General features: G+C 40.9%; 3 protein-coding genes across 3 annotated transcripts in view; 2 read left to right on the top strand and 1 right to left on the bottom strand.

Annotated features, from left to right (window-relative positions):
• The first annotated feature begins 10 nt into the window (after positions 1-10).
• On the top strand, positions 11-9,928 carry LOC132855423 (E3 ubiquitin/ISG15 ligase TRIM25-like). The gene is made up of 6 exons (XM_060884354.1): positions 11-686; positions 6,900-6,995; positions 7,135-7,368; positions 7,451-7,610; positions 7,755-7,814; positions 7,893-9,928. Exons 1-6 carry the CDS (start codon positions 93-95, stop codon positions 8,420-8,422), a joined length of 1,674 nt encoding a protein of 557 aa, XP_060740337.1. The 5' UTR covers positions 11-92; the 3' UTR covers positions 8,423-9,928.
• Positions 9,929-10,767: 839 nt separating this feature from the next.
• Positions 10,768-19,906, top strand: ppil4 (peptidylprolyl isomerase (cyclophilin)-like 4). Its single transcript, XM_060882730.1, has 13 exons — positions 10,768-10,899; positions 11,269-11,336; positions 13,282-13,346; positions 13,461-13,578; positions 13,695-13,837; positions 13,927-14,023; positions 15,840-15,956; positions 16,039-16,163; positions 16,373-16,439; positions 17,693-17,804; positions 18,064-18,160; positions 18,841-18,964; positions 19,140-19,906. Exons 1-13 carry the CDS (start codon positions 10,830-10,832, stop codon positions 19,335-19,337), a joined length of 1,401 nt encoding a protein of 466 aa, XP_060738713.1. The 5' UTR covers positions 10,768-10,829; the 3' UTR covers positions 19,338-19,906.
• Positions 19,907-19,915: 9 nt separating this feature from the next.
• amd1 (adenosylmethionine decarboxylase 1) overlaps positions 19,916-26,276 on the bottom strand; it is an 8,491-nt gene continuing 2,130 nt past the window's right edge. Inside the window, exons 2-9 of the mRNA XM_060882731.1 lie at positions 23,977-24,063; positions 23,520-23,646; positions 23,248-23,350; positions 23,115-23,157; positions 22,878-23,022; positions 22,468-22,560; positions 22,217-22,372; positions 19,916-21,987 (exon numbers count right to left, since the gene is read on the bottom strand). Coding sequence (XP_060738714.1) covers positions 21,844-21,987; positions 22,217-22,372; positions 22,468-22,560; positions 22,878-23,022; positions 23,115-23,157; positions 23,248-23,350; positions 23,520-23,646; positions 23,977-24,063 — 898 coding nt within the window. The 3' untranslated portion in view covers positions 19,916-21,843. The remainder of the gene's footprint in view (positions 21,988-22,216; positions 22,373-22,467; positions 22,561-22,877; positions 23,023-23,114; positions 23,158-23,247; positions 23,351-23,519; positions 23,647-23,976; positions 24,064-26,276) is intronic.

Here is a 26,276-nt window from a genome sequence, read left to right as displayed (position 1 = left end):
GTCTCTCTCTCTCTCTCTCTCATACACACACAGAACCAGGAAGTTAATTTCAACACAAACGAAACTCATAGTGCTGCTCTGAGTTCAGGAAAATGGCTGAGGCGAGTATTTCAGTAGATCAGGATCAGTTCATCTGTTCAGTGTGTCTGGATCTCCTGAAGGATCCGGTGACTCTCTCCTGTGGTCACAGTTTCTGTAAGGTGTGTATTAATGGCTGCTGGGATCAGGAGGATCAGAAGGACGTCTACAGCTGTCCTCAGTGCAGAGACACTTTCACACCAAGGCCTGTTCTACGCAGAAACAACATACTGGCTGATGTGGTGGAGAAACTGAAGAAGAAGACTGAAGTTCAAGCTGCTTCTCCTGATCACTGTTACACTGGACCTGGAGATGTGGAGTGTGATTTCTGCACCGGGAGAAAACACAAAGCCGTCAAGTCCTGTCTGGTGTGTGTGGCTTCGTTTTGTGAAACTCATCTCAAACCTCACTATCAAGTTCCTTCATGGAAAAAGCACAAGTTAGTGGAAGCTTCTGGAAATCTACAAGACAAGATCTGCTCTGAACATGATGAAGTGTTGAAGATCTTCTGTCGTTCTGACCAAAGCTTCATCTGTTATCTGTGTATGACGGATGAACATAAAAGCCACGACACCGTCTCAGTTAAAGCTTACAGAACTGAGAAAGAGGTGAGAAATACAAGTCTCATCTATTCAGTCAGTTCATACAATTTATATTTCTAATGTAAAGTGGCTGAAGGTTTCCAAGCAGAAGCTACAACTTAGGGTTCATATTAAACTTTTAAGCTTTGGATATATTATCATTAAAAAAGAAAAAAATCGATACATCTTTTGTTGTTAATTGTGATGTAACCCAAAGGAACCCAAGTATATTCATTAAAGACTAAAATATATGTCTGTTTTAACTGTAATGTTCGGCCTTCTGAGATTCAAGAAGTCAGGCATGAACATTTGTGCTGCTAGCTTCTGTGAGCTGCAAGCTATATTTTATTTTATGGACATCCACAACATGGTATGTCCAACAATCTTCTGTCTACTTCTTCTTCTACAAAATCTACAACATAAGCACCACACAGAAGGAAAGGCTATACTGCTACCTTGTGGTTACTCAATAGAATCCCTATCATTACATCCCCTTTCCCAAGTTATAAAACAAAGGTTAATTAAACAGCTCTTTTTTTTTAACTTAACTTTTAACTTTTGCTTGTAATAAAGCCTTACGAACATGCAAAAGGTCAACATGTTGCACAATACAAGTACCTCATAAAGAAATAACAATAACAAGGCGCTCTACTTTAAACAACAATGTAAAGCATTATACTTTTTCAATAAGTCTCTCAGGTGGTTTTCTAGGTCTAGTAGACCTTCTGATTTGTTCAGTCATTTGAGAGGCTGTGGTATTAGGCTCAGCTTGGTGTGCATTTGGTGTATCATTTTGTTTTTCAGAGTTTTTCAGTTTCACCGTGTTTGTCAGTGTCCTCATGAGTCTTTAACAGACTCCTCCTGTTTCTCCTCACTTTATGTCCATCCTCTGTTTCCACGACGTAAGATCTGGGTCCGACTTCACTGAGCACGGTCGCTTTTCTGTCCCAGCAATTAGGTCCCTCGATTCTCAGTGTCCTTTTCACAAAGAGGTGCCAGACTTTTTGTAGCTCTGTCATACGCCATTTTTTGTCTGATTTGTGTCTCTTTTTGTTGTTAATCCAGTTGTTATTGTCTCGTCCTGGTTGCAGTTGCGGTAGTGTGGTGCGGAGCTTGCGACACATAAGCAGCTCAGCAGGGGACACTCCACACTCCAGAGGTGCAGCTCTGTAGCTCGGTAAAGCAAGGTGAGGATCAGTCTTACCGTCCTTGGCTTTCTTCAGTAGTCTCTTAACAATTTGTACTCCCTTTTCAGCCTGACCATTGGCTTGTGGGTACAATGGGCTTGAGGTAACATGCTTGAATCCGTAGTGCTTCGCAAACTCTTTAAACTCTCCACAGTCATACTGCGGACCGTTGTCACTAACAACACAGTGTGGGATTCCGTGTCTGGCAAAGAAACCTTTCATGTGCACTATAACAGACTGTGCGGTAGTGCTGGAGAGTTGCGCAATCTCAGGGTAGTTCGAGTAATAGTCTATAACAAGAAGATAGTCCTTGCCATACAGATTAAATAAATCTGTGCCCACCTGCATTGGCTCCATGACTTGTTTGTAGTGGTGTCTGAGGCAGATGCCACATTTCTCAATGTCTTTGTTGATACCTGGCCAGTAGATGGCTTCACGTGCTCTTCTCTTGCATTTTTCCACTCCCAGGTGTCCTTCATGAAGACGGTGAAGCATGTCCTTGCGCATGGTCTGTGGGATAACAAACCTGTTCTTTCTCAGCATGAGTCCTTTCGACATACACAGCTCTGCCCGCACCGGGAAAAACCGTGGGCAGACTCCTTTCGACCAGCCGTTGTTTATGCAGTGAGACACTTTGTGTAACATGGAGTCTTTTGCTGTCTCTTTAACAATCTGCTGCAGTATGGTGTCTGATGCAGGCAGTGAGGCAGTGACCATGTTGATGTGTGTTTCAATATCTTCTGCTGCGGTGTTCTCAGCTGTGCCACTGTTGAGTTCTGGTGCTCTAGAAAGTGTGTCAGCAAGCACTATGTATTTACCTGGCGTGTATATTAGGTCAAAGTCATAGCGCTGCAATGTCATCATCATACGTTGGATTCTGGGCGACGTGTCATCGAGATTCTTTTTACGGATTGATATGAGTGGTTTATGATCAGTTTCTGCTGTGAATGTGGGCAGTCCATAAACATAAGTGTGAAATTTCCCACATCCAAACACTAGGCCCAGCGTCTCCTTCTCTATCTGAGCATAGCGTTTTTCAGTCTCAGTCATTGATCTCGATGCATATGCTACAGGTTACCATTTTTCTTCATTCATTTGCAGCAATACGGCTCCTAGTCCGTCTTTTGCTGCATCAGTGGAGGTTTTGTTGGATCAAAGTACAGTAGGTTAAAACTGGTTCAGCAGTCACAGTTCTCTTCAGTTCTTTCCATTCTTTTTCATGTTTTGTGGTCCACTCAAATGCAACGTTGTGATGCAGCAGTTCTCTGAGGCATTTAGTTTTTGAGGAGAGGTTGGGAATGAACTTACCCAGAAAGTTAACCATCCCCATTGCTCGCAAAACTCCTTTTTTATCAATTGGAGCCGGCATATTCAGTATGGCTTGCACTTTTGTTTTGTCTGGAAGCATGCCGTTTGCTGTGAGCTTGTCTCCTAAGAATGTCATTTCTGTCACACCAACAAGACGTCTCTCTCTTTTTAGTTTTAGTCCGTACTTTTTCACTCTCTGAAACAGCTTCTCAAGTCTCTCATCATGTTGTTGTTTTGTGTTTCCCCAGACAACTATGTCATTAATGTACACTCGTTGTTCCTTCCAGACCCTCTATGGATTGACACCATAGCTCTGTGAAAGATCTCTGGCGCTGACTTGATGCCAAATGGAAGCCTCAGAAAACAGTAACGCCCAAATGGTGTGTTAAAGGTGGTGTACCTGCTGCTTTCTGGGTCCAGTTTCAGCTGCCAAAATCCATGCGAGGCGTCTAATTTGCTGAAGTACTTTGCACCGGCCATGTCACTCTCAATTTCTTCTCTCTTTGGGATTTGATAATGTTCTCTTTTTAATATTTTCATTCAAATCTTTAGGATCTAGGCAGACACGTAACTCATGGGAACACATGTGATGGAATTTACCCAGTCTGTGGGCTCTTCCACTCGTTCGATGACTCCCATCTGTGTCATTCTGTTCAGTTCCTTTTTAAGTCCTGCTTTAAGAGGTGCTGGCACTCTCCTAGGGGCATGCACTACAGGTTTAGCATCTTCCTTGAGCTGTATTTTGTAAGTGTAAGGTAGTATACCATGTCCTTTAAAGACAGTCACGTATTTGTTCACAAATACAAATACTTGTACTACCTTCGCTTTGTGACAGCCTTTTGATTTGATTGTCTATTTTTACGTTGTCGCTGTTGATCTGATAGATCCTCTTGACTAGTCCAAGATCTTCAGATGCTTTGTCTCCAAGGATCGACTCGTGTCCACTTGGCACTATTGTAAATATCAAGTGGTGTTGTCTGCCTTTTGCAGTCAATTTGAGCCTACAACTACCCATAGTTTTTATTGGCTGATTGTTGTATGCGTTTAATGACATTGCCTTGTCTGCAACTCTTTTTGGTTTCTCTTCAAGAGCTTTCAGATCATTTTCGTTGATCAAGTGTCAATTTAGAAGGTTACTAGTGCCCCATTGACTAACAGCAGAGGTGCAGTCCATTTATCATCTTTTACTGCACGTACAGCATGCTCTGTGTCACTTGAATTTTGGGGCTGTACGTAGCTTTTCTCACACGACACCATTTTGATGAAAAATGTCTCGCTCAAATCATCACTGTCATCTGGGTCATCCTGTACTAGGTGTATCCTTATGGTATGACACATTTTCGCATAGTGATTTTGCTTTTTACACTTTGCACATGTTTTTCCAAATGCAGGGCATTGTCTTGGTCTGTGCGTTTCACCACACTTCTTACAGTCAAACTGTGTTTGATCATCGTCTCTCTTTTTGTCTTTTTGTTTGAACTTGAACCGTGATTTTCCTTTCATTTTCAATTCAATTCAATTCAATTCAAGTTTATTTGTATAGCTCTTTTTACAATGGACATTGTCACAAAGCAGCTTTACAGAACATAAACACAGAACAGAAGATGAACATAAGGAGTAGTATAAAGAATTAATATAATAAAAACTCAAGATATATATAGTTCACAGCGTGTACGTACGTATGTATCCATCCATCCATCCATCCATCCCTCCCTCCCTCCCCAAGGAACAAGTCTGAGGTGACTCAGGCAGCAGTGGCAAGGAAAAACTCCCTTAAATTGGTAAAGGAAGAAACCTTGAGAGGAACCAGACTCAATGTGGAGGTCCAAAAACTTCATCTTCATTTTCACTACATTCACGGACTCGCTTTCTTGGTCATATGGCGCCGCTTGAAAAGTAAGAGCATGTTGCTTTGCCAGCTCATTAGCTTGACATAATTTTATTGCACTTGCCAGAGTGAGATCCGTTTCCCTCAACAGCTTTTCTCTTAGCTTCTTTTCATTTGTCCCATATACAATCTGATCCCTTGTCATTGAGTTTTTTAGATCACCAAAGTTGCAGGACTGAGCTTTTATTTTGAGATCGGTGAGATAATTATCATCAGGCTGTTGGAGACGAGAACGAAATACGTATCTCTTGTAAGTTTCATTTTTCTGCGAAAGACAGTGTTCTTCAAACTTCTTTAGGACCTTGTCAAACTTGTCTTTATCGTCGGGTTCATTATATACAAAGGTGCTGAATACTTCAATAGCCTCCGCTCCTGCAATGTTAGCAAAAGGGCTATTTTTCTTTCTTCCGCCCGACAATCAACTCCAACCGCGGCAATGTAGAGCTGAAGTTGTTGCTTGAAGGTTCACCAGTTTGCGTCCACATTCCCCTTCATTTTCAGCGGAGTTGGTGGTTTTACTGCATCCATCTTGCATCAGTTCTTTTCTTGACCCCACTCCTGGTACCATGTAATGTTCGGCCTTCTGTTATTCAAGAAGTCACGCATGAACATTTGTGCTGCTAGCTTCTGTGAGCTGCAAGCTATATTTTATTTTATAGACATCCACAACATGGTATGACCAACAATCTCCTGTCTACTTGTTCGTCTATCTACTAGTGATGGCTGGTTCGTGAAAGAATCGTTCTTTTGAACCGGTTCTTTTTAGTGAACTGGGTGAATCAGTTCACCAAATCGGACTGATTTGTTCTAAACAGTTCGCGTCTTGAGTCAGCGCTGATCCACAAGTTACTAAAGTTACTCACTTTCGGTCATGCCTGACAGCCCCTCCGACTCTAAATAAACGAATATCCCGGAGTATATGTAACTCCTGTACACTAAACTGAGACATGTTGTGCTGAGAGAACTGTGAGCTCGAGCTGTTGATACTGCGCATGCGTGAATAACTGAACTGATACAGCGAATCATCAGTACACTGAACTGAGAACTGTTTCTTTCGGACGCGTCCGACATACTGAGAACCGGTTAGCTGTTGATACTGCGCATGCGTGAACCTTCAGAGCAAATTATACATATTTGGATATGCATAGTAACTAGTCATAGGCTATTAAACATTTTTATAAAAAAAATAATCATACAACTGTTCACTCAATATGTGTCAGTTAATTTTACTATTGACTGTTGTGCAGGTTAGTCTGTATTTTTATATGCCGCTTTAAGTTGATGAAGATTAGTTTATTAACTTTATATCTTTAAGACACGTAAAACATCCACGTTTGCACATCACTGCCTGTACTGGGTGTTTTAGTTGCAAAACTTAAATGTAAGAAACGTATTCAACTAAAGTTATGATTACAAAACACTTTTTGAATCTGTTAAATTGATTGTATTAATATCTGCCGGCAGCGGGATGATGGAATTTACGTCATTACGTCAGGACGTAAAAGAACTAGTGAACTGGTTCATTTTTAACTGGTTCAATAAAATGAACTGTCCGAAAGAACCGGTTCGCGGAAAAGAACCGAACTTCCCATCACTACTATCTACAACATAAGCACCACACAGAAGGAAAGGCTATACTGCCACCTTGTGGTTACTCAATAGAATGCCTATCATTACATTAACCTATGAACTTTGTAACAGCCAACATCCAGTGTTATATTTAATAAGGTGCTCCGTAGAACCCGAGTGAACTTTAACCCTTTCTGTGCAGTTAGTGTTCAAACACTGAGCTCATACACTCTGTATAAACTGCTCGTAAAGTTTCTAAACAGTGAAATGTCTTTTATTTTTCCTCAGAATGAGCTACAGGAGGAGCAGCTGAAATTCCAGCAGAGACTCCAGGAGAAGCAGAAGAAGGTGCAGGAGCTGAAACAGGCTGTGAACACTATAAAGGTGAGCAGTGAGCAGAGACAGAGCTGCTCCTAGAAACACACACAACATGGACAACATGGAGTCATTTAGAGTCCCAGTAAGAGAGAGAATGAGAGATGAGCTTTAAATGGACCTTCATGTGTTGTGTGTCTCCTAACAGCTCAGTACACAGACAGCAGTGGAGGACAATGAGAGGATCTTTACTGAGCTGATCAGCTTCATGGAGAAAAAGCGCTCGGAGGTGACGGAGATGATCAGAGCTCAGGAGAAGGCTGAACTGAGTCGAGCTGAACGACTCCTGGAGCAACTGGAGCAGGAGATTGATGATCTTCAGAGGAGAGTCACTGAGATGGAGAAGCTTTCACACACACACGATCACATCCATTTCCTCCAGGTAACACACACACTGTCTGAAACACACACACACACACACACACACACGTATATTTCTCCACCGTTCTTCTTTCTCTCTGTAGAGTTTCCAGTCTCTTCGTGTCTCTTCTGGACGTGACGACACATCCAGCATCACTGTCAGTCAACATCTCTCATTTGATGAAGTAAAGAAATCTCTCTCTGACCTGAAAAAGAGACTCGTGGAAATCTTCCAGGAGGAATTCATCAACATCCCTGAACGTGGTGAGAGAAATGGTCCTGATAATGTGTTGTCTAAAATAAAACACTGATTAAATATCAGACAGAAATTCTGTCACTTTAAATTGTTTCAGTCTTTTTTACGGCACCTGATTTTTCCGTCTCCATTTTGTTTGTGTGTCTCCACAGCTGCAGAACTTCAGATAATTTTACTCTCAGAACTAAAGAGCAGGAAAGATTTTCTACACTGTATGTGTAACAAACACAGTCCACATTTCTGTATCCTGTGATTGATATCTAACATGTTCACATTTTTCATGTGTTTAGATTTCTGTGATCTGACTCTGGATCCCAACACAGTAAATCATCACCTTGTTCTGTCTGAGGAGAACAGAGTGGTTTCATATAGTGAGAGAAGGCAGCAATACTCTGATCATCCAGAGAGATTTGACTTCTACAGGCAGGTGTTGTGTAAGGAGAGTGTGTGTGGACGCTGTTACTGGGAGGTGGAGTGGAGCGGTCAGAGATGCGTGTTAATATCAGTCTCATATAAAGACATCAGCAGGAAAGGTCGGGGTATTGAGTGCTGGTTTGGAGGCAACAGTCAGTCCTGGAGTCTGGAATGTTCTCCTTCTTCTCTCACCTTCTTTCACAACATTAATATTGACCTCAGTGGTCCACCGTCCACCAGAATAGGAGTGTATGTGGATCACAGTGCAGGAACTCTGTCCTTCTACAGCGTCTCTGACACCATGAAGCTCCTCCACAGAGTCCACACCACATTCACTCAGCCTCTATACGCTGGGTTCGGGCTCTACTCTTATGGATCATCTGTAAAATTATGTGATCCAAAATAAAATATTAGCAATATGACTTTTTATTTATTATTAAAACGACCAATTCTTTTTTTTTAGGTTGTTTAATTGAAATAAACATCTGATATGAGTGAGTGTCTAAATATGTAAAATACAACAGAATAAACAGAATATTGTTTTTAAATCTATGAATTATAGTCACTAGTTGCTATTAGCAGGGCTCTCAAGTGTCACCCATCGAGCGTGACAGTCCCTCATGTCGGTCTTTTGTCACGCACGCCCGCCACACATTGTATTTGTCACGCAGAAAAATTTACTATTTATCATATATTTAATAAGCCACAGAGCCCAAAATGTATCTGTCTGCACCGCTGTCTCTATGGAACCGGGCAGGAATCAATCGCGTCTCCCCTGGAGTTCTTAGTCGAGCCTGACACTTCTCAGCCAATCAAAAAAAAGAGGCTACACAATAGCCAATCAGAAAATAGCTCTATTGTATCTAAGATTTAACGCAACAACCAATGGAAAAAAAAGCAGATCCTGGAATTGTTCAGCATCATCCTCGTTCACCCACAGAGAAAACCACTGAGCTGTGAGCATCACTTTGAGCACAGAGTAAGTCATGATCTCCTGTTGTAATGTTACAACAAATTCCCAACTTTTCTGACACAAACAATGACATTTTGACTGCTGTTAGAGACGTTTCCCAGATAATCAGCACGAGTTTTTCATGAGTCCACAATGAGGTGCCAACCCCCCCCCCCCCCCAAGAAAATTTATGACATAAAACATTCCAAAACTTAATATTTGAATTAACAAAACATATTAACTTATGCTCATGTAGGTTTTCTGAGATTTATTTACACAGAGTTCATAGATATCTATACTTAGATGTCACCTTGAGGTCCTAAAAATGCGTCAAAACCGCCACCATCTTTGTACAGTGCTCTTGTACGTTAAATGCATGGACGATGCCGGACTTCTGTGCTGCGTTTGGTTGTTCAAACAAAAGAAATATAAAAATCAGACAGCAAGGGATTACATTTCACAAGTGAGAATGTGTTTTATGATATTGAATATTAGGAAATTAAATTTCTGGTTACGTTGGTTTGTTTGAGTCCTTGGTTAACGACCACAGATAATCCATGCTAGTTACTCATTAGTTTTTGACAGTTAGGAAAACCGACAATGTTTGTAGATTCCGAAGCTCTTATTAAGGACATTAAAAACTGACCCATGCTTTTTTTGCTTAAAGGTGAAGACCCAACTTTATGTATGTTCTGTAAGATTCCCTTATCTGTCAAACATATTTTATTAGATTGTCCTGTATTTAACACAAGCAGAATGTTCTTTTATCAAGTTACTTCACTTAAGGACATATTTAATGACATTATGCCTGAAAAGGGTTTGGATCTGCATGCACCTTGGGACTGAGAGTAACGCAATTTCAATTCTCTGTATGTACTGTACATGTGGAAGAATGATAATAAAGAGAACTTGAACTTGATTTTATTTTATCTTATGTTAATTAAAAAAATTATAATATGACTTGCTTTTTACATTTGTTTTGTTTTTATTGTATTTATATGATATTTGTGTTTTTGTAATAGACTTTTTGCCATGAAAATAGCTTTTGATTGCTGACATGGTATTAAATAAAATAGTCAGAATCTGAATCTGTTTGTAGATTCCCAAGTGATAAACAGAGACGTCAGTCATGGACAAGTTGCAGGGACACTAAACACTTTTTAATGGTTAACTCAGCTGACCAGGTAGCTGGTTGAACCATGTTGTGCATCCTTGAAGGATGTCACCAGGTAGCTTGGCGCCAGTGTAACATACAAGTTCAGCCTCAAAGTCAAACTTTGTTGTTTTTTTTTTTTTTGGTTTATGTGACTTTATTACATACTTATTTAATGTGGCAAAAGTATTGCGGTAATCGAATGAACAAAAGATTGAACGGTCTTTGGCACCTCAACTATCTAACTTTCACATTATGTTCCTCTCAAATTTGTGATTTGCTTCCACCTGCAAATTGCTTTGTGTATCATATTTAATAAACCAATACAATATAAATGTTTAAATGAACATGTATAGTCACACCATTGTAGCAGTGTTACATGCAGTAGGCTATAAGGTAAGTAGTGATTGTTCATTTAAAGTTTACTCAAGTGGAAGAATGTAAGTAATAAACTTATATCTACTAGCACTATGCATTATATTGTGAAAAAGTAGATTATCTTAATATCAAAACCTTAAATTTTCTCTCCACTTAATGATAAATACATGTCTGACCGTTGGAACGAACCAAAAAAAAAAAATAGAAAATCGCATTCATGACGATTTATGGTGATTTTATTTCAAGGCGACATCTAGTGTATGATAACCGCTGAGGTAAAATTAGCCGTTAGCCTCCGGGCATGCGCAGTCCGTTCTGATTTGAACCAGAATGGCGGTGTTGTTAGAAACAACGTTAGGCGACATTGTAATTGATTTATACACCGAGGAAAGACCTAAAGGTACGAATTTATCCTGATATTAACCGACAATATCAGGTGTCATTTTCTTGTTTACTATGTATATCAAGGAGGTATTTGTTTTAATGAACGCTAACTCAGCTAGCAGCTAACTAGCACATCCATGTTTATCTGTTAGCATTTTGCCTTTATATTCGAATAGTAGAATTAGGATAAGAAATTAATTAAATTGCTGTGTGCTAATAGGCGTCAGAGACGGGTTTCTCCCTCAGTACTGAAGCTGTTTTCAGGGGAAAGTAGCTGATGTGCGTTTGGAAGTCGTATGTTGACGTCATGACCTGATTTGCATATTTGTTTATTGTTTATTTATTTATTTATTTATTTATTTATTTATTTACGTGTTTTCTGTAGCTTGCTTGAACTTCTTGAAGCTGTGTAAAATCAAGTGCTACAACTACTGTCTCATTCACAATGTCCAGGTAAGACACTATACTATACAATACAATACAATACAGACATAAATAACACTATACAATACAATACACACATAAATAACACTATACTATACAATACACACATAAATAACACTATACTATACAAGACAATACACACATAAATAACACTACTATACAATACACACATAAATAACACTACTATACAATACACACATAAATAACACTATACTATACAATACACACATAAATAACACTATACAATACAATACACACATAAATAACACTATACAATACAATGCACACATAAATAACACTATACAATACAATACACACATAAATAACACTATACTATACAATACACACATAAATAACACTATACTATACAATACACACAAATAACACTATACTATACAATACACACATAAATAACACTACTATACAATACACACATAAATAACACTACTATACAATACACACATAAATAACACTATACTATACAATACAGACATAAATAACACTATACTATACAATAGACATAAATAACACTATACTATACAATACAGACATAAATAACACTATACTATACAATACACACATAAATAACACTATACTATACAAGACAATACACACATAAATAACACTATACTATACAATACAGACATAAATAACACTATACTATACAATACACACATAAATAACACTATACTATACAAGACAATACACACATAAATAACACTATACTATACAATACACACATAAATAACACTGTACTATACAAGACAATACACACATAAATAACACTATACTATACAAGACAATACACACATAAATAACACTATACTATACAAGACAATACACACATAAATAACACTATACTATACAATACACACATAAATAACACTATACTATACAAGACAATACACACATAAATAACACTATACAATATACACATAAATCACACTATACTATACAATACACACATAAATAACACTATACAAGGCAATACACACATAAATAACACTATAATATACAATACACACATAAATAACACTATACTATACAAGACAATACACACATAAATAACACTATACTATACAATACACACATAAATAACACTATACTATACAAGACAATACACACATAAATAACACTATACTGTACAATACACACATAAATAACACTATACTATACAATACACACATAAATAACACTATACTGTACAATACACACATAAATAACACTATACTGTACAATACACACAAATAACACTATACTATACAATACACACATAAATAACACTATACTATACAAGACTACACACACATAAATAACACTATACAAGACAATACAGACATAAATAACACTATACAAGACAATACACATAAATAACACTATACTATACAATATTATGCTTTTGTACAATATACAGCAGCAGTAGTGTGTGTAACATATATGGATAATGTGATGACTGACAGTTCTGATAATGCAGCACTGGTAGATATGAAGATATTGTAACGGATCTTTAGTTTAATACGCTGGTGTCAGGGTTCGACCCTGTTGCACGTGAATTATTCGCAGTGCCGTGTAGTGACCTGTCACTGTTAAGCTGTATAAGCTGGAGACATTGCCTCATATTCTTCAGCCCATTTATATTTACAGCATTTGGCAGAAACCAATATCCAGAGTGACTTACATTTTTATACAACTGAGCAATTGAGGGTTAAGGGCCTTGCTCAGGGGCCCAACAGTGTCAGCTTGGTGGACCTGGGATCAAACTCACAACCTTCCGGTTGGTAGCCCGCCACCTTAACCGCTAGTCTACCACATGCCCCACAGAATGGTCACATCTCAGTAACTGCTGAAGAAGTTACCCTTACACTAATTTCACTGTAAATGTAGTGAATTGTTTGTTAGAATCTAGTTCCAGAGTCATAACAGTGCTGCTGTTCTGTCTTATTTCCTCATCCAGAGAGATTTCATCATCCAGACCGGTGACCCTACTGGCACTGGCCGAGGAGGAGAGTCCGTGTTTTGGTCAGTAAGAAGCACCTCAGTCCTTTTCAGGATTATACACTTGCCATGTTTATTAATAAAAAATATAGAAAAATATTTACTAAACATTACTATAAACTTGTTGTGTTGTGTCAGTAAGCTGTACGGGGATCAGGCTCGCTTCTTCGATGCAGAGAAGGCTCCCCGAATCAAGCACAGGAAGAAGGGGACCGTCTCCATGGTGAACAATGGCAACGAGCAGCACGGATCTCAGGTGATTCTTTCTTTCTTTTTTGCTTCTTCTTGTTATGAAGTGAATACATGCATATCTTCTGATACCAGTGTTATTTACATATAAGGGGTGTGTGTGTGTGTGTGTGGCCTCACCAGTTCCTCATCACTACCGGAGAGAACCTGGACTACCTGGATGGCGTTCACACCGTGTTCGGGGAGGTCACGGAGGGAATGGACGTCTTGGCCAAAATCAACGAGTCGTTTGTGGACAAAGACTTCATTCCTTACCAGGACATCAGGTCACCAGAAACAATCCATGTGCTGCTTTGAAGTTCTTCTGAGACACATTTTGGAGCATTGTTGTGATAAACGTGTGCTGTGGTTGCAGAATAAATCACACTGTCATTCTGGACGACCCATTCGATGACCCTCCAGGCCTGCCAGTGCCGGACCGATCCCCAGAGCCCACGAAACGACAGCTGGACGTGAGTGTTGTAACCGGTTTGTTAGGCACCAGCAGCATAATGCACATTCATGTGCAGTGGGTCAAACAAAGCATGGACGTTCTGAACGTGTCATTTTAGAGAGATTTACTGACTCACTGACAGTTTCAGATTCACTGACTACCTAAGTCACTGATTCACTGACAGATTTACTGACTCCTGACTAGGGTTGGGTATCAAAAGAAATTTGCAGGTTCCGATTCAGGTTCCAGTTCTGCCTTACGATTCCCGGTTCTGATTCCGATTCCATAATAAAAGAAATGTGGAAAATAATGCACAATACTTAAACAATTCCATTTGTGTTTATTAATCACTCTTTAAATATTTTAAACAGAGCATTTCAATTCATATCAATTTAAATTTAAATAAATCCAACATCAAATTTAACATCCAGAATTACAACTTAGCAAAACAGTTAGCAATTTTTCTGAAGAAACATTAACGTGTCTGCTTTCTCTGGGAGAAGACGAGACCTTTCCTGGCTTATTGTATCTCCAGCTGTGGAGAAAACCCTCTCAGAGGGGGGAGATTTGCTTCATTGTTGTAGCTTTGGAAATGAATTCACACTTTAGACTTTTTTTTAGACATGTTTAACACAAAGCGTACCTCAGCACAGCAGCGTGAGTATGGGGTCAGAATTGCACAATAAGCAAACTGTAAATATATGTTACAAATTTCACAAAAAGAAATGAAATTCACAAATAAATAAAATAGGATTTGCAAATAAAAAAAATTATAAATATATATTTAATTGTATTTATTTGTGAATGGCTTCCTGCTCATTTGTGGATTGCGTTCTGTGCATTTGTGGATTTGAATCATTTCTAACGTCCAGACGTGCACAAGAATCCACAAATAGGTGGACTCCGCCCACCGTCTACTCCAGCCAATCGGACAACGGTCTCGTGGCGCTGACCAATCGTGGCACGGTCTACCTCCAACCAATCACGTTCTGATTTACTCTATTGGCTGGAGTAGACAAATGCGTGCAGTGATTCACAATTGCACAGAACGCGATTCACAAATGAGCAGGAAGCCATTCACAAATAAATACAATTAAATATATATTTATAAATATTTTTTTTATTTGCATTTATTTCCATTTTATTTATTTGTGAATTTCATTTCTTTTTGTGAAATGTGTAACATATATTTACGGTTTGCTTATTGTGCATTTGTTGATTTAAAAAATATTTGTGAAACTCTTTATATTTATTTGTGGATCATAGTATATTTATTCAGAATAACAAAACAATTCTGACCGCATACGCGAGTGACTGATTTCTGTGGTAAGCTGCGTTAATTTGGTTGCATGACTGTAAAACAATGAATATTCATGAGGTAAGACGTGGCTATTTAAAGTGACCGCTCCCAGCGCTTTGCCCGTCATCGCGTCGGAACCGCGTTTGGAACCGGAACTAAAAAAATCCGCGCGGTTCCGGTTCCTGTTAAAAAACAGAACCGGTTCTGAATAAGAACCGGTTCTCGGTTCCCAACCCTACTCCTGACTCTTGACTCACTGACAGTTTCAGATTCACTGACTGACTAAGTCACTGATTCACAGAGATTTACTGACTCCTGACTCTTGACTCCTCACAGTTTCAGATTCACTGTAGTTGTTACTGACTAACACTCTGAATGACTGACGGATTAACTGATCGATTTAAACTGGTTACTTTAGATTATGGTGCTGGAATGAGTTAGATGAGTAAAACTGTGGAATTTAGGTGTTCAAATATTAAAATAACACTGTGTGTGTGTGTGTGTGTGTGTGTGTGTGTGTGTGTGTGTGTCGTAGAGCGGCCGTATTGGAGCTGATGAAATGATAAACGATGCTGATGGGAAGGATGCAGAAGAGCTGGATGAACTGATAAAAGAGAAGGAAGCAAAGACACAAGCCATCTTGCTGGAGATGGTAAGTCTCTCTCTCTCTTTGTTTCTCTCTCTCTCTCTCTCTCTCTTTCACTTCTTGTGTACATGTGTGTTTGTTCCCCCAGGTTGGCGACCTGCCTGACGCAGACATTAAACCCCCGGAGAACGTGCTGTTTGTGTGTAAGCTGAACCCAGTCACCACCGATGAAGACCTGGAGATCATCTTCTCTCGCTTCGGCCAAATCCAATGGTGCGAGATTTTACCTCCATCATCTCTGTGTCACTTTATGACAAAACAAACAGAAACAAACTCAATGGGCTGAATTCAAATCATCTTTTGATAGAAAAAAATCATTAATGAATTATTTTTTTGGGGATTTAAGTGAAAGCTGAGACACGAGAGAAGAGACGGAGACAGACAGAAGGTTAATTATCTGTACTTTATTTTTTCACGCACAGCTGTGAGATCATCAGGGACTGGAAGACGGGCGAGTCTCTGTGCTACGCTTTCATCGAGTTTGACAAGGTTTGTATCGCACTGTATGAAACCCAACATCTCAGTCATTCGGTGCTGTAAGTTTAGGTACAAGATGCACATTTATTAAATCATACCAGCACAACCGATGTAGAAAAAAAATCACCTGTTTATATTTTAGTCCTGTTTGTCGGTTCTGTCAATTTTGTTTAATACAAAATAAATAAATAAAATTCTGCAAATTAAAGGAACCATTTCCCAACACCGTCGTCATGGTGACCCTTCCCGTCGTCAATAAAGCGAACAGGAGGGTGACGTCTGTGACGTCTCAGTACGAAGCACGTTTAATATCTCAGGAAAGATGCAGCTAAAGGTTCTTAGGCCGCGTTCACACTGCAAGTCTTAATGCTCAATTCGGATATTTTGCTCAGATCAGATTTTATTGTTTGGCTGTTCACATTACCTTTTAAAATGTGGCCTATATCAGATACCAGTGTGAACTGTTTGCTGTTTCGAACTGACCCGCATGCGCAAACGAACAATAACAATGACGTCACACGCAGCACGCCCTTGCGCTAAAAAGTTGGCGAGGTTATGGAGGAAGTATTGTATCATCTGGTGCAAGCAAACATATCATGTAATGCTATAATGTGATGTATTCAATGCAAACATTATGAGCTGGTTCACGTAACCACTTTATATAACACTCTTAACACACACGTTACCAGTCACGTTTGTGTCACGTTTTCGCCGGAGCAAAAAGAATTAAAAAAAAAAACTTTTCGCCGGCGCATAATTGTGACGAATGTCGATGTAGATTGACGTAAAAGTCGCATCAAATCCGCCTTGGCTGTTCACACTGCGGCCACATTGGAAAAGATCAGATTTGGGTCTGATTCAGGACCTCATATGGAAGTGGTCTGAATCGGATTTGAAAAAATCAGATCTGGGCCAGATTTGAGTGTTCACACTACTCCTGAGGAAGTCTGACCTGGTCACTTGACCCCAAAAAAATCAGATTTGGGCCACTTTTACCTGCAGTGTGAACGTGGCCTTAGAGACTAAGCTTCAGGTGAGCTGATGTGCAAATGTAGTTGCAGCTCAGGGACCCCAGGGGGCAGCACTGTGCAACAGCAACAGTGTGTGTTTTTTTCTTTTTTTTTTTCTTTTCTATAAGAAACCATAGATGTGGAAATGCAGTACTGCTTGTGTCTCATGTCCTGTACGTTGCCCTGACAGTTTAAACCAGTCGTAGTTTTAAATTTATCGTCCGTGGACTCGAGCCGGCAACGTTTGTGTTTCAGGTGGAGGACTGCGAGAAAGCGTTCTTCAAGATGGACAACGTGCTGATCGACGACCGACGCATCCACGTGGACTTCAGCCAGTCTGTGTCCAAGATCAAATGGAAGGGTAAAGGTAGGTGTGTGTGTGTGTGTGTGTACACTCTGTGCCTGACAGTCATCACTTTTAGATCACTAGCCTGTCTTAAGTTCATTTTCGGTATTTAATCTTTAACTGCATCTTTGAAACGTTGCGTAACAACAGATTTTAATCAGGCGTCATTTTCTTCGACTTTCTAGCCGACGAATCGTTTGAGTTTTGTTCTAAAGTTAAACTGGGAAATCAGAGATGACAAAAAAACTTTCTTCATAATTGATGTTTTTGTCTGTCGTAGGTGGGAAGTACACTAAAGACGATTTTAAAGCTTATGAGAAAGACCTGGATAACCGATCCAAACTGGCTCTAAAAGACAAAGTCAAACCCAAGCAGGAGTATCCTTTTGGCCTTGTTTTCATTTAACCTTTTTACACCTGGTCACTTCATGTGTTTTCTCTGATCCGATAGCTATCTGATTTGTTAAAACTGTTCCATTTACATTAGGCCACATAAACGCGTCTCGGCGAATCGGATATCGATCCGATCTTTCTACTCCCGCCCAAAATGCTAATATATTTCACCTCCTTTCTGGGGTAATTGAAACGGAACACGCTTTGGTGTATGCGGTTTTCAGAACGCAGTCAAAAAGAAGACGAAAAAACTTATGACGTTTGTGCTACAAAAAACAGCATTTACATTTATTTGTTTCTGGCGCGATGCACGACTCGTGAGTCACCTGCGAGTGACGTACTTCTGTTTGGGAGGAGTATAGCGCTGATGTATGTGGCTTGAACAACCACATTCATTTACACCGGTCCAGTGTCATCTGAAACACGTCCCAGACCACCTCCTGAAGGGGTTTGAACCATCGGATTTATATCCGTCTCCAAAATGTTTTGGACTTTTTACCATCGGATCACAGAAAACGCATCAAGTGACCAGGTGTAAAAAGCCCCTAATGTAAACTATATGTATCTTCATTCACAACAGTCTGCACTGAAAACAAAACAGTCTCGAGATTATTTGTATTTTTTGCGAGAGCCGAGGTTGTGTTTGTTTAACGCCTTCCCGAAAGCTCTCGTTACGACCTTCTGCTGGATGAGGAAGAGGAGGACGCGGGGCGGAGGGATGACAGGAAACAGCGGGAGAAGAGGCGGCAGTCGGACGATGAAGACGACAAGAGGGCAAAGAAACCGAAAGTGTGTAAAAATCATAAAGATATTCTGTTCTCTTCACAAGACCGGAAAAGGTCCAGGGAATTTAGAGTAAGAAACGTAATGTGGTACATTCCCTGGGTCCAGGACGGTCTTTATGAGGTTATGTGAGTCTTTAGTAATAAATCCTGTTGTTGTTTTTACTGTGTTTTCACTCTAGGATGCTGAGCAGAGCTGGAGAGAGCGGAAAGAGAGCAAGCAGCGATCACGGTCTCGCTCCAGAGACAGAGAGAAGGACAGATACAGAGAACAAGACAGAGACAGGGAAAGTCACCATAAGCACAAGCAGAAAAGCCACAAATGTGATCGCAGTCCAAAGAGGTCAAAGGACAAAGAGCGCAGTCGGCTGTATCGCTGATGTAAAGGGGGGGGGGGGGGGGAGCTGCATCGTTACGGGACGCCATCATACACAGTCACCCAGCGACGTCCACAGAGCAAACACAATCCAGACAAACGCAAAGTGTTAATTAAATGTTAATGAGTATGAGACAAAATGGCAGCTGGGCATCAAAGCCTAACCACAGAGGTGTGTAATTAGTTTGTGTTTTTGTTTAGAAAAGAACAATGTGGGTGGGAAATGTTCCAAAATATAAATAAATTGGATCCTAAGCACTTGAAGGATTTTAGATTTCATTCCTGTTGGGATTTTTCCTCACAAGACTCCAACCGTCAAGCTCCGGTCCTGATACCGACTCCTCAGATCCACCTTAAATTTATTCCCAGACACGAAAACCGTGACAACTAACGGAACGAGTTTAATAATTCACTCAGTCCATCTCCCTCTTTTTTTTTTTGTTGTTTATTTCTATGTAGGTTTTTCCCCCCTTCTCTGGTGTACATCATGCGTCAGTGTGAGTTAAGAAACTTTACCTAAACTGTCTGACGGTCTCGTATCACATCTGCTCAAATAAACAAACATCACAATCACACAGCAAGTGGCTGAAGTTTATTTATTTAATCGGTATTTAACGCATCAAGCTCAGTACAGATATTTAGCACATCTTGATCAACCAAGGAAATAGCAAGAGAATCAGAATAGCAGTGTTTCCCTTTTCCCCCTCAACATCCAGAGCGCAGTCACACGTCAGCCTTCGTCCTCACAGGGTGGACGAAGGCTGATGGGAGCAAACTGGTCTACATATTTACTGCTATAGTCATTTGGGTTGCATCACCAATGTGGGGGTGGAAGTGGGCAAAAAAAAAAAAAAAAGTTGGTCCACATGATGTATATTAAAAAGAAAAGAGTACAAAAATATGCAATTTTTTTTTTTGTGAAAATGGGAATGTCCCAAACTACTTGGAGGAAGTTTAGAAAAATATTCATCCAGAATTTGACTCACTCTCTCCTCTAAAAAGACGTCGTCCATGTGGAAGATATTAATTTAAAACATTTCCCTGATGAGTTCGACGGAGATGCTGCAGGAAGACCGGAGACATCAGTGATCTTCGTTCGTAGCTCAACCCTGCCCTAGATCAGATTTTATTTAAACATGACTAAACAGCGAGGTGTTAAAACCCGAAGCTCGTTTTCGGAGGACGTCTCGATTCCCTGTTCGGTACAAAGACGTTCACGCTCTCTCTGGCTGGAGAGGCTTCGTGAAGTTTGCTCACGTGACAAACAGGGAAATAAAAATCCTCCGTCGTTCAGTCGGTCGCTCTAAAGGGATTACACTAGCAAGCGTCAGCATGGTTTGTAGGCGTGAGCTGTTTTAATCTGGTCTGTTCCTGGTTTAAAGTGGTTTTGTTTCTAAATATACTTATAAAATTTCACCTCCATCGATCACAAAAAAGGAAAAATCTTTTATTTGAGAGAGGGAGAGAGTCTCAAAGGGAAAAGAAGAAAAGAAAAAAAAAAAAAAAAAGAGGTAGTGGACATAAGGATCAGTGCTCGTATACGGCGCTATTCAGCATGAAGGGGAAACCGTTAGGACCCATTTACTGTCTAAAAAAAATAATTTAAAAAAAAAAAAAAAAAAAAAAAAAGTTGATGTGGAATGATTTCGGAGAACCCTGACATGCTCAGATCCATGCAGGTGGTGTATTGTTTAGGGAACAGGGAGCAAAAAGAAAGCGCTTTGCTGGAGAACAGGGAGCGTGCTGGCCGACCGAGGGGTGGAGGGGTCCTGAACAATGAGGGGAGGGGGAAAAAAAATAAAAAATTCAAAGAGCAGCTATTTATGGTATTCAAACACACACGTGTGGAACAGCTCCTCCTGCACGCAGCTACATTCACAGCCCTCCTACATTCACTGACTTTTCCCCCTGTTCACAGGAGTGGAATATTAAAAACAATAAAAAGCCATGAGTGACAAAAAGGTGCCAAAGTGTGTGTTTACTTTCTTCTCCTACATTAGTGCTTAAACAAAACGCTTTGGTGCTCTCGGTGCTCATCATAAAGTGCAAATTTTATTGTAGACGTTAACAGGAAAGGCCCATTTGATTGTGCACTTCGTTAGTGGAAAGGCATCATGAGGGTTTTTATATATATATTTCTTTATTAGATTTTATATTTATAAATTTAATTTAAAGTTTTTCTTAGTGCTACGTTTCAAAATCAGGCAGGATCTGGATCTGAGCATGCCAGGGTCCCTGCTCAATGGGCTCGGAAACCCTGTCTGTGGAGGATGAGGGGGGACACCTGCAGGAAGGGGAGGCTCCTCAACTCTACATGCACTTCAAGATCACAGCAAGAGTGAGCTAGAATATCTACGCGGACACGACAAGAGCTTTCATGCAACATATCTACGGATCGGGTACGAGGACGTTTATGGGAAAAACTTGCGATACAGCGACAGTAATGAAACTCCGAGTGGCGGCAGCAGAGCTTTGTGTCTCCGCCCGCTTTCTTTCTGCGCTTCCTCATTTTAGCTCTGCTGGCTCTGCTGCGGCTTCTTAGCGTAACTGGTAAAGACAAAGTTGTAGTCGTTGAAGTGGGCCAGCTGGCGATCCATGCGCCTGTAGCCGTCGAGTTTCTGCGCAGACGAGAACACGCTGCGACACTTGGAGCTCTGTTTGAGAGTGTGAGAGAGAGAGTGTGTGAGAGACAGAGAGAGAGAGAGAGAGACACAGACAGACAGAGAGAGAGAGAGGGGGGGAGAGAGAGAGAGAGAGACACAGAGAGAGACAGTTAGCAAATGAGCAGACACACAGTATCCTAATAGAGACAAGTGTTAGTTATATATGTAGTTTGTTTCTCCATCATCCACACCCACAGGCTCCTCAGGTACATCAGCTCACCTGATTAACAAAAAGCGTAGTCACAAATTTTCCTGGCTTGAAGACGTCCACGACTCTCCGGATGAGATCGTCGTAGGACGTCTGGGAGAGGTTGGTTTCAAAACTAACGTACGAGAACTCTGGCTCAGGGGTGATGTGGATCGTCCAGTAAGTTCCCTGTTCATCGGTAAAGAGAAAGGTGAAACATCATAACGGTGCTCGGTGACGGTCGACACTTTGGCTTTGCTCGTTAAGGTGGTTTAAATACATACATCCGTTTTCATTCCATTCATGGAGTATCCACAAGGGTTGAACATTGTGGCGTCGATCACAGAACCTGGAATCAGGTCACGAATTCCACTCATCTGTGCAGCCAAACATGAAAGGACGTGATTCTTAGCTGAACGAGGTTTATACATGACACATTTCATTCGTTAACATCAAGTTCGTCTCATCGCTACATGATCTGGAACACTGGTTTGTTTATTCGCATCATGACTCTCAGCCCCATGCGAGATCCCCATCTCTAGAGCCCAGCATTATTAATGTAATAAGAATAAGAGCAACTAACAACCCCCCAGATCTGAGCCTGAGCGTTAAGTGTTAAGATTCCCCTTATAGTTCACCCGGTGTTAAACAGAAAGGAGGGGGAGAAAAGAAAAAACCCGCCACCACCACGTACACGAGTGACATCATTAGCGGAAACACCATCTTTCATGTAGAACTGGTCCATCACGGCTGGTTCGAGATCGCTCATCAGAACCTCCAGCGTCTGGTCCGCCTGCTTGTTCTCCCAGTACTCCGGCAGCTCCAGAGTAAACAAGTACCTGAGGAGACGCAGAACAGAGACGTTCACAAAAAAACACGTACGGCGAGCGCTAACGACGACGACGCAGGAGGTTACGCGGAAATAACGTACCAGCAGTCGGAGTTCAGACGTCCCATACAGTACGCTGCTCCATCTGTGGACACAAACAAATTAATTCACTACAAATCTTTGTAACTTCTTTAGAAAATTCAGCTGGAAGTGCAGAGACGGCGGCGAAGCGTACTTGGGAAGATCTGGCTGAGAAATCCCACTTCCTCCTCAAAGTTGCGGTGGGGGAACTCCTGATGGGCGGGCTTCATAAAGTTCTTACGGGAGTAAAAGAAGTTCTGCATGATACAGGAAAGAAAAACAAAAAACAAACCGCAGCATATTAAACACTACATACAGATCATCATGGCCAGAAGATGACATGAACTTACTCATTGGACGGTTTGGATTTGACACGTCAGCGGAGTCGCGTTTTAATTCGTTCTCTTTAGCGAACAACGATCTCACCTCGATGGCATCAAAGCCGCAGTACTCGCGCGCCAGCTGCAGCAGGGGCACCAGCGCTTGCAGTAAGAGGGTGGTTCCACATGTCTTCAAAATGAAACGTCTCTTGGAGACAAACATGCTACTCTCGCTGTGGGACGAACACACACACACGTCATTTCATAATAATAGAGGATTAAACAGTAAAAGGAGGAGAGAAGGACATCAGCAGGAATGTGTTATTTGTATTTCTCCAAATTTTACTGACTGATTTTCTTTTCCTTCTTCATTTATTATTAAACCCCCTTTAATTATTCAGCGAGCTGAGCTTTGTTTCCTCTCAGTGAGGACGTGCGAGTCACGTGAGTGTGTGTGAAAGTCAATGAGGAGACAGAGCAGAGAGCGCGAGAGCAAGAGACAGACAAAACGAGAGAGACAGTTAGAGAGAGACAGAGCGAGAGATACACAGACAGACTCTTACCTGAGTATATAAGCTTCCTGCTTGTCAGTCTTTGTCACACTGATGATTAAACAATGCACATTCTCCAGAAGTTTGTCCCACTCAAACCTGAAACACACAACATGGCGTTTTAACCCTTAAGAACATCAACACAAAATCTCGCTCATCTTCCACGGCTACGACGATAAGTCCGGTCTGACCACGGTACGGGTTTATATCAACACCTGTGTTTGTTCTGATGTGTTACGGTTTCTATAGTAACACAGGGAGCTGAAGCAGATGCACCACGATACCCTGTTTATCGTGTGTGGGTGTGTGTTATTTAACCAGGAGAAACATGTGAACGGTGATGTGGAGCAGTTTTTTTGAAAGAAAGAGAGAAAGAAAGAAAGAGAGAAAGAGAGAGACCAGTCCCTTATAGCCAAATATTTAAAGAGCTCCATTACAGCCATAAAGTTCACCTGCCCTGAGACCTGAGGACGTTATTTCTGTTTTCATTCCACACACCTTCATGCCAAAAACTTGCATCAGCGCCTCATCATCTCAGGTGCTGATTGGACGAGAGCGTACGCACCAGGCCGAGGCGTGCGAATGACTAACTCTGTACCGTGGGGTTCGTACGAGAGTCGTCTGTTTGCCGCAATAGTGAATATTTAATTAACAAATCATGATTAAATAAAACTTCACACAACACAGGAGAACATCTCAACTTTAACTGTCAGGGTTCTTAGAAGTGCCTCGCAGTCATTAGGGGTATTTTAAGACTCTGCAACTCAACCCCCACCTCACCTGCTCCTGTACAACTGCCCCAGGGCTATTTTAGGACGGATGATGGCTTTAGCAGATGAGCGCAGGTGTGTGAAATGGCTTAAAGCGTTGAAGGACAATGCAAAGCCATGGACCGACACCTCATACGTTCAGAAACAAAACTGTCATTTCAGCTAAATTGTGTAACCTGATCAACTTACACAACCCCAAACACACACACACCTTCCAGTTCCTTCTTGAGAGCATGTCGATAAAGCGTGTGTCATTATCACGGGAAAAGCAGTGCGCTAGGTTACAAACTCACGGGAATTAAAGTCCCTTCCTTTTTCTCTGTGTGTTTAGACATGACCGAAAGTGCCACATCTCTAAAGGCCTGCCAACAAACAACAACAACTTTATTACCGTTGTTTAGACTTAAGCAGTTATTCCTTACTGACCTTGCACTAAATCAACCTGGTTATAAACTCAAACTCCAGGGATTCTAAAAAGAGCACTTTGAATCGGTGGAATTTCCCATCAGGACAGTTAACTTCTGTTAATTTATTATTTTTTTCCTGAAACAAATGTCTGAAAACGAAGTCAAAAACTTTAATGCATTTCATGGCGTGTGATAATAATAAAACATTTCTCGAACTGAAAGCAAGAGCGGCAGAAACACCTGCATCGTGACCCAAGTCAAGTTTAAATATTAAAATCTTTATTCAAACAAATCATTTGGGTTGAAAGGCTGCCTGCACTCTCAGTGTAGGAAGTGTTGGAGTTCGTCTCGTACAAACTCAAGGGTAAACAAAAATAAAATACGCCGGTTCATTTCCACACAGCTTCCCTTCCCCCCCCCACAGATGTTAACGATAAGTGTGTGTTAAAGGGCGTAAGCCGTTAAGGTATTTAAGCGTTCGAACACGACGTCCCGTCTCGCTGTTCCACGAGGTGACGAGGTTCCTCTCTCTCACACACACGGGCAGGGTGTAGATTTGTGAATCAGATGCCCTTGTGGACTTATTTGGCCATTGGCCGAGCTCCAGCACCGGTGATCCGCTTCGCTGTACCTCGAAGCTTTAATCCTTCCTAACTGTAAGCGAACACCGCTCGTCATTCACTCTGACCTCCGAGGACACCGTAGCCACAGTTATCAGATTCCAAGCCAAGAAACAGGTCTTCCTGGGTTTAATGAACAGACAGATCATGAAGGGGAAATAATAACAACAACAGTGGGGCAACAATCAGCGTTGTGTTCAGTTCAGATTTCCTCTGCATGGTGCGACCCTCTGAGGTCCGCATGACAGCAGCTCGGTACGTTCCCCTGAATCAAACCTCCACATGAGCTTCCTCGGTTCTTAGAGGAACCATGTCGCAGTTAGTTACATGTGCAGAACAAGATACTGAGCGCCAGTCATTGCCGGGAGCTCCGCTTTCACAACGCAGCAGCTAAATTAAGCATGTGGAATGATCTCGAACAGTCACACACTTCTAACGCACACCCGTGTGACGAGTTACTCACCACTCCAACACGTCCCTGAGTGTTTTATTACTCTTATACCGCTTATACCGAT

The sequence above is a fragment of the Tachysurus vachellii genome, chromosome 12 (assembly GCF_030014155.1).
Source record: "Tachysurus vachellii isolate PV-2020 chromosome 12, HZAU_Pvac_v1, whole genome shotgun sequence".
NCBI lineage: Eukaryota > Metazoa > Chordata > Actinopteri > Siluriformes > Bagridae > Tachysurus > Tachysurus vachellii.
This window is presented reverse-complemented; position numbering and strand designations above follow the sequence as displayed.

Excerpts from the sequence above, each read along its gene's own strand:
- LOC132855423 (XM_060884354.1), top strand. The coding sequence starts at position 93 with ATGGCTGAGGCGAGTATTTCAGTAGATCAGGATCAGTTCATCTGTTCA. Across the intron at positions 687-6,899 it reads CTTACAGAACTGAGAAAGAG|AATGAGCTACAGGAGGAGCA; the intron begins GTGAGAAATACA and ends ATTTTTCCTCAG. Across the intron at positions 7,369-7,450 it reads ATCACATCCATTTCCTCCAG|AGTTTCCAGTCTCTTCGTGT; the intron begins GTAACACACACA and ends TTCTCTCTGTAG.
- ppil4 (XM_060882730.1), top strand. The coding sequence starts at position 10,830 with ATGGCGGTGTTGTTAGAAACAACGTTAGGCGACATTGTAATTGATTTA. Across the intron at positions 11,337-13,281 it reads GTCTCATTCACAATGTCCAG|AGAGATTTCATCATCCAGAC; the intron begins GTAAGACACTAT and ends TTCCTCATCCAG. Across the intron at positions 13,838-13,926 it reads ATTCCTTACCAGGACATCAG|AATAAATCACACTGTCATTC; the intron begins GTCACCAGAAAC and ends CTGTGGTTGCAG.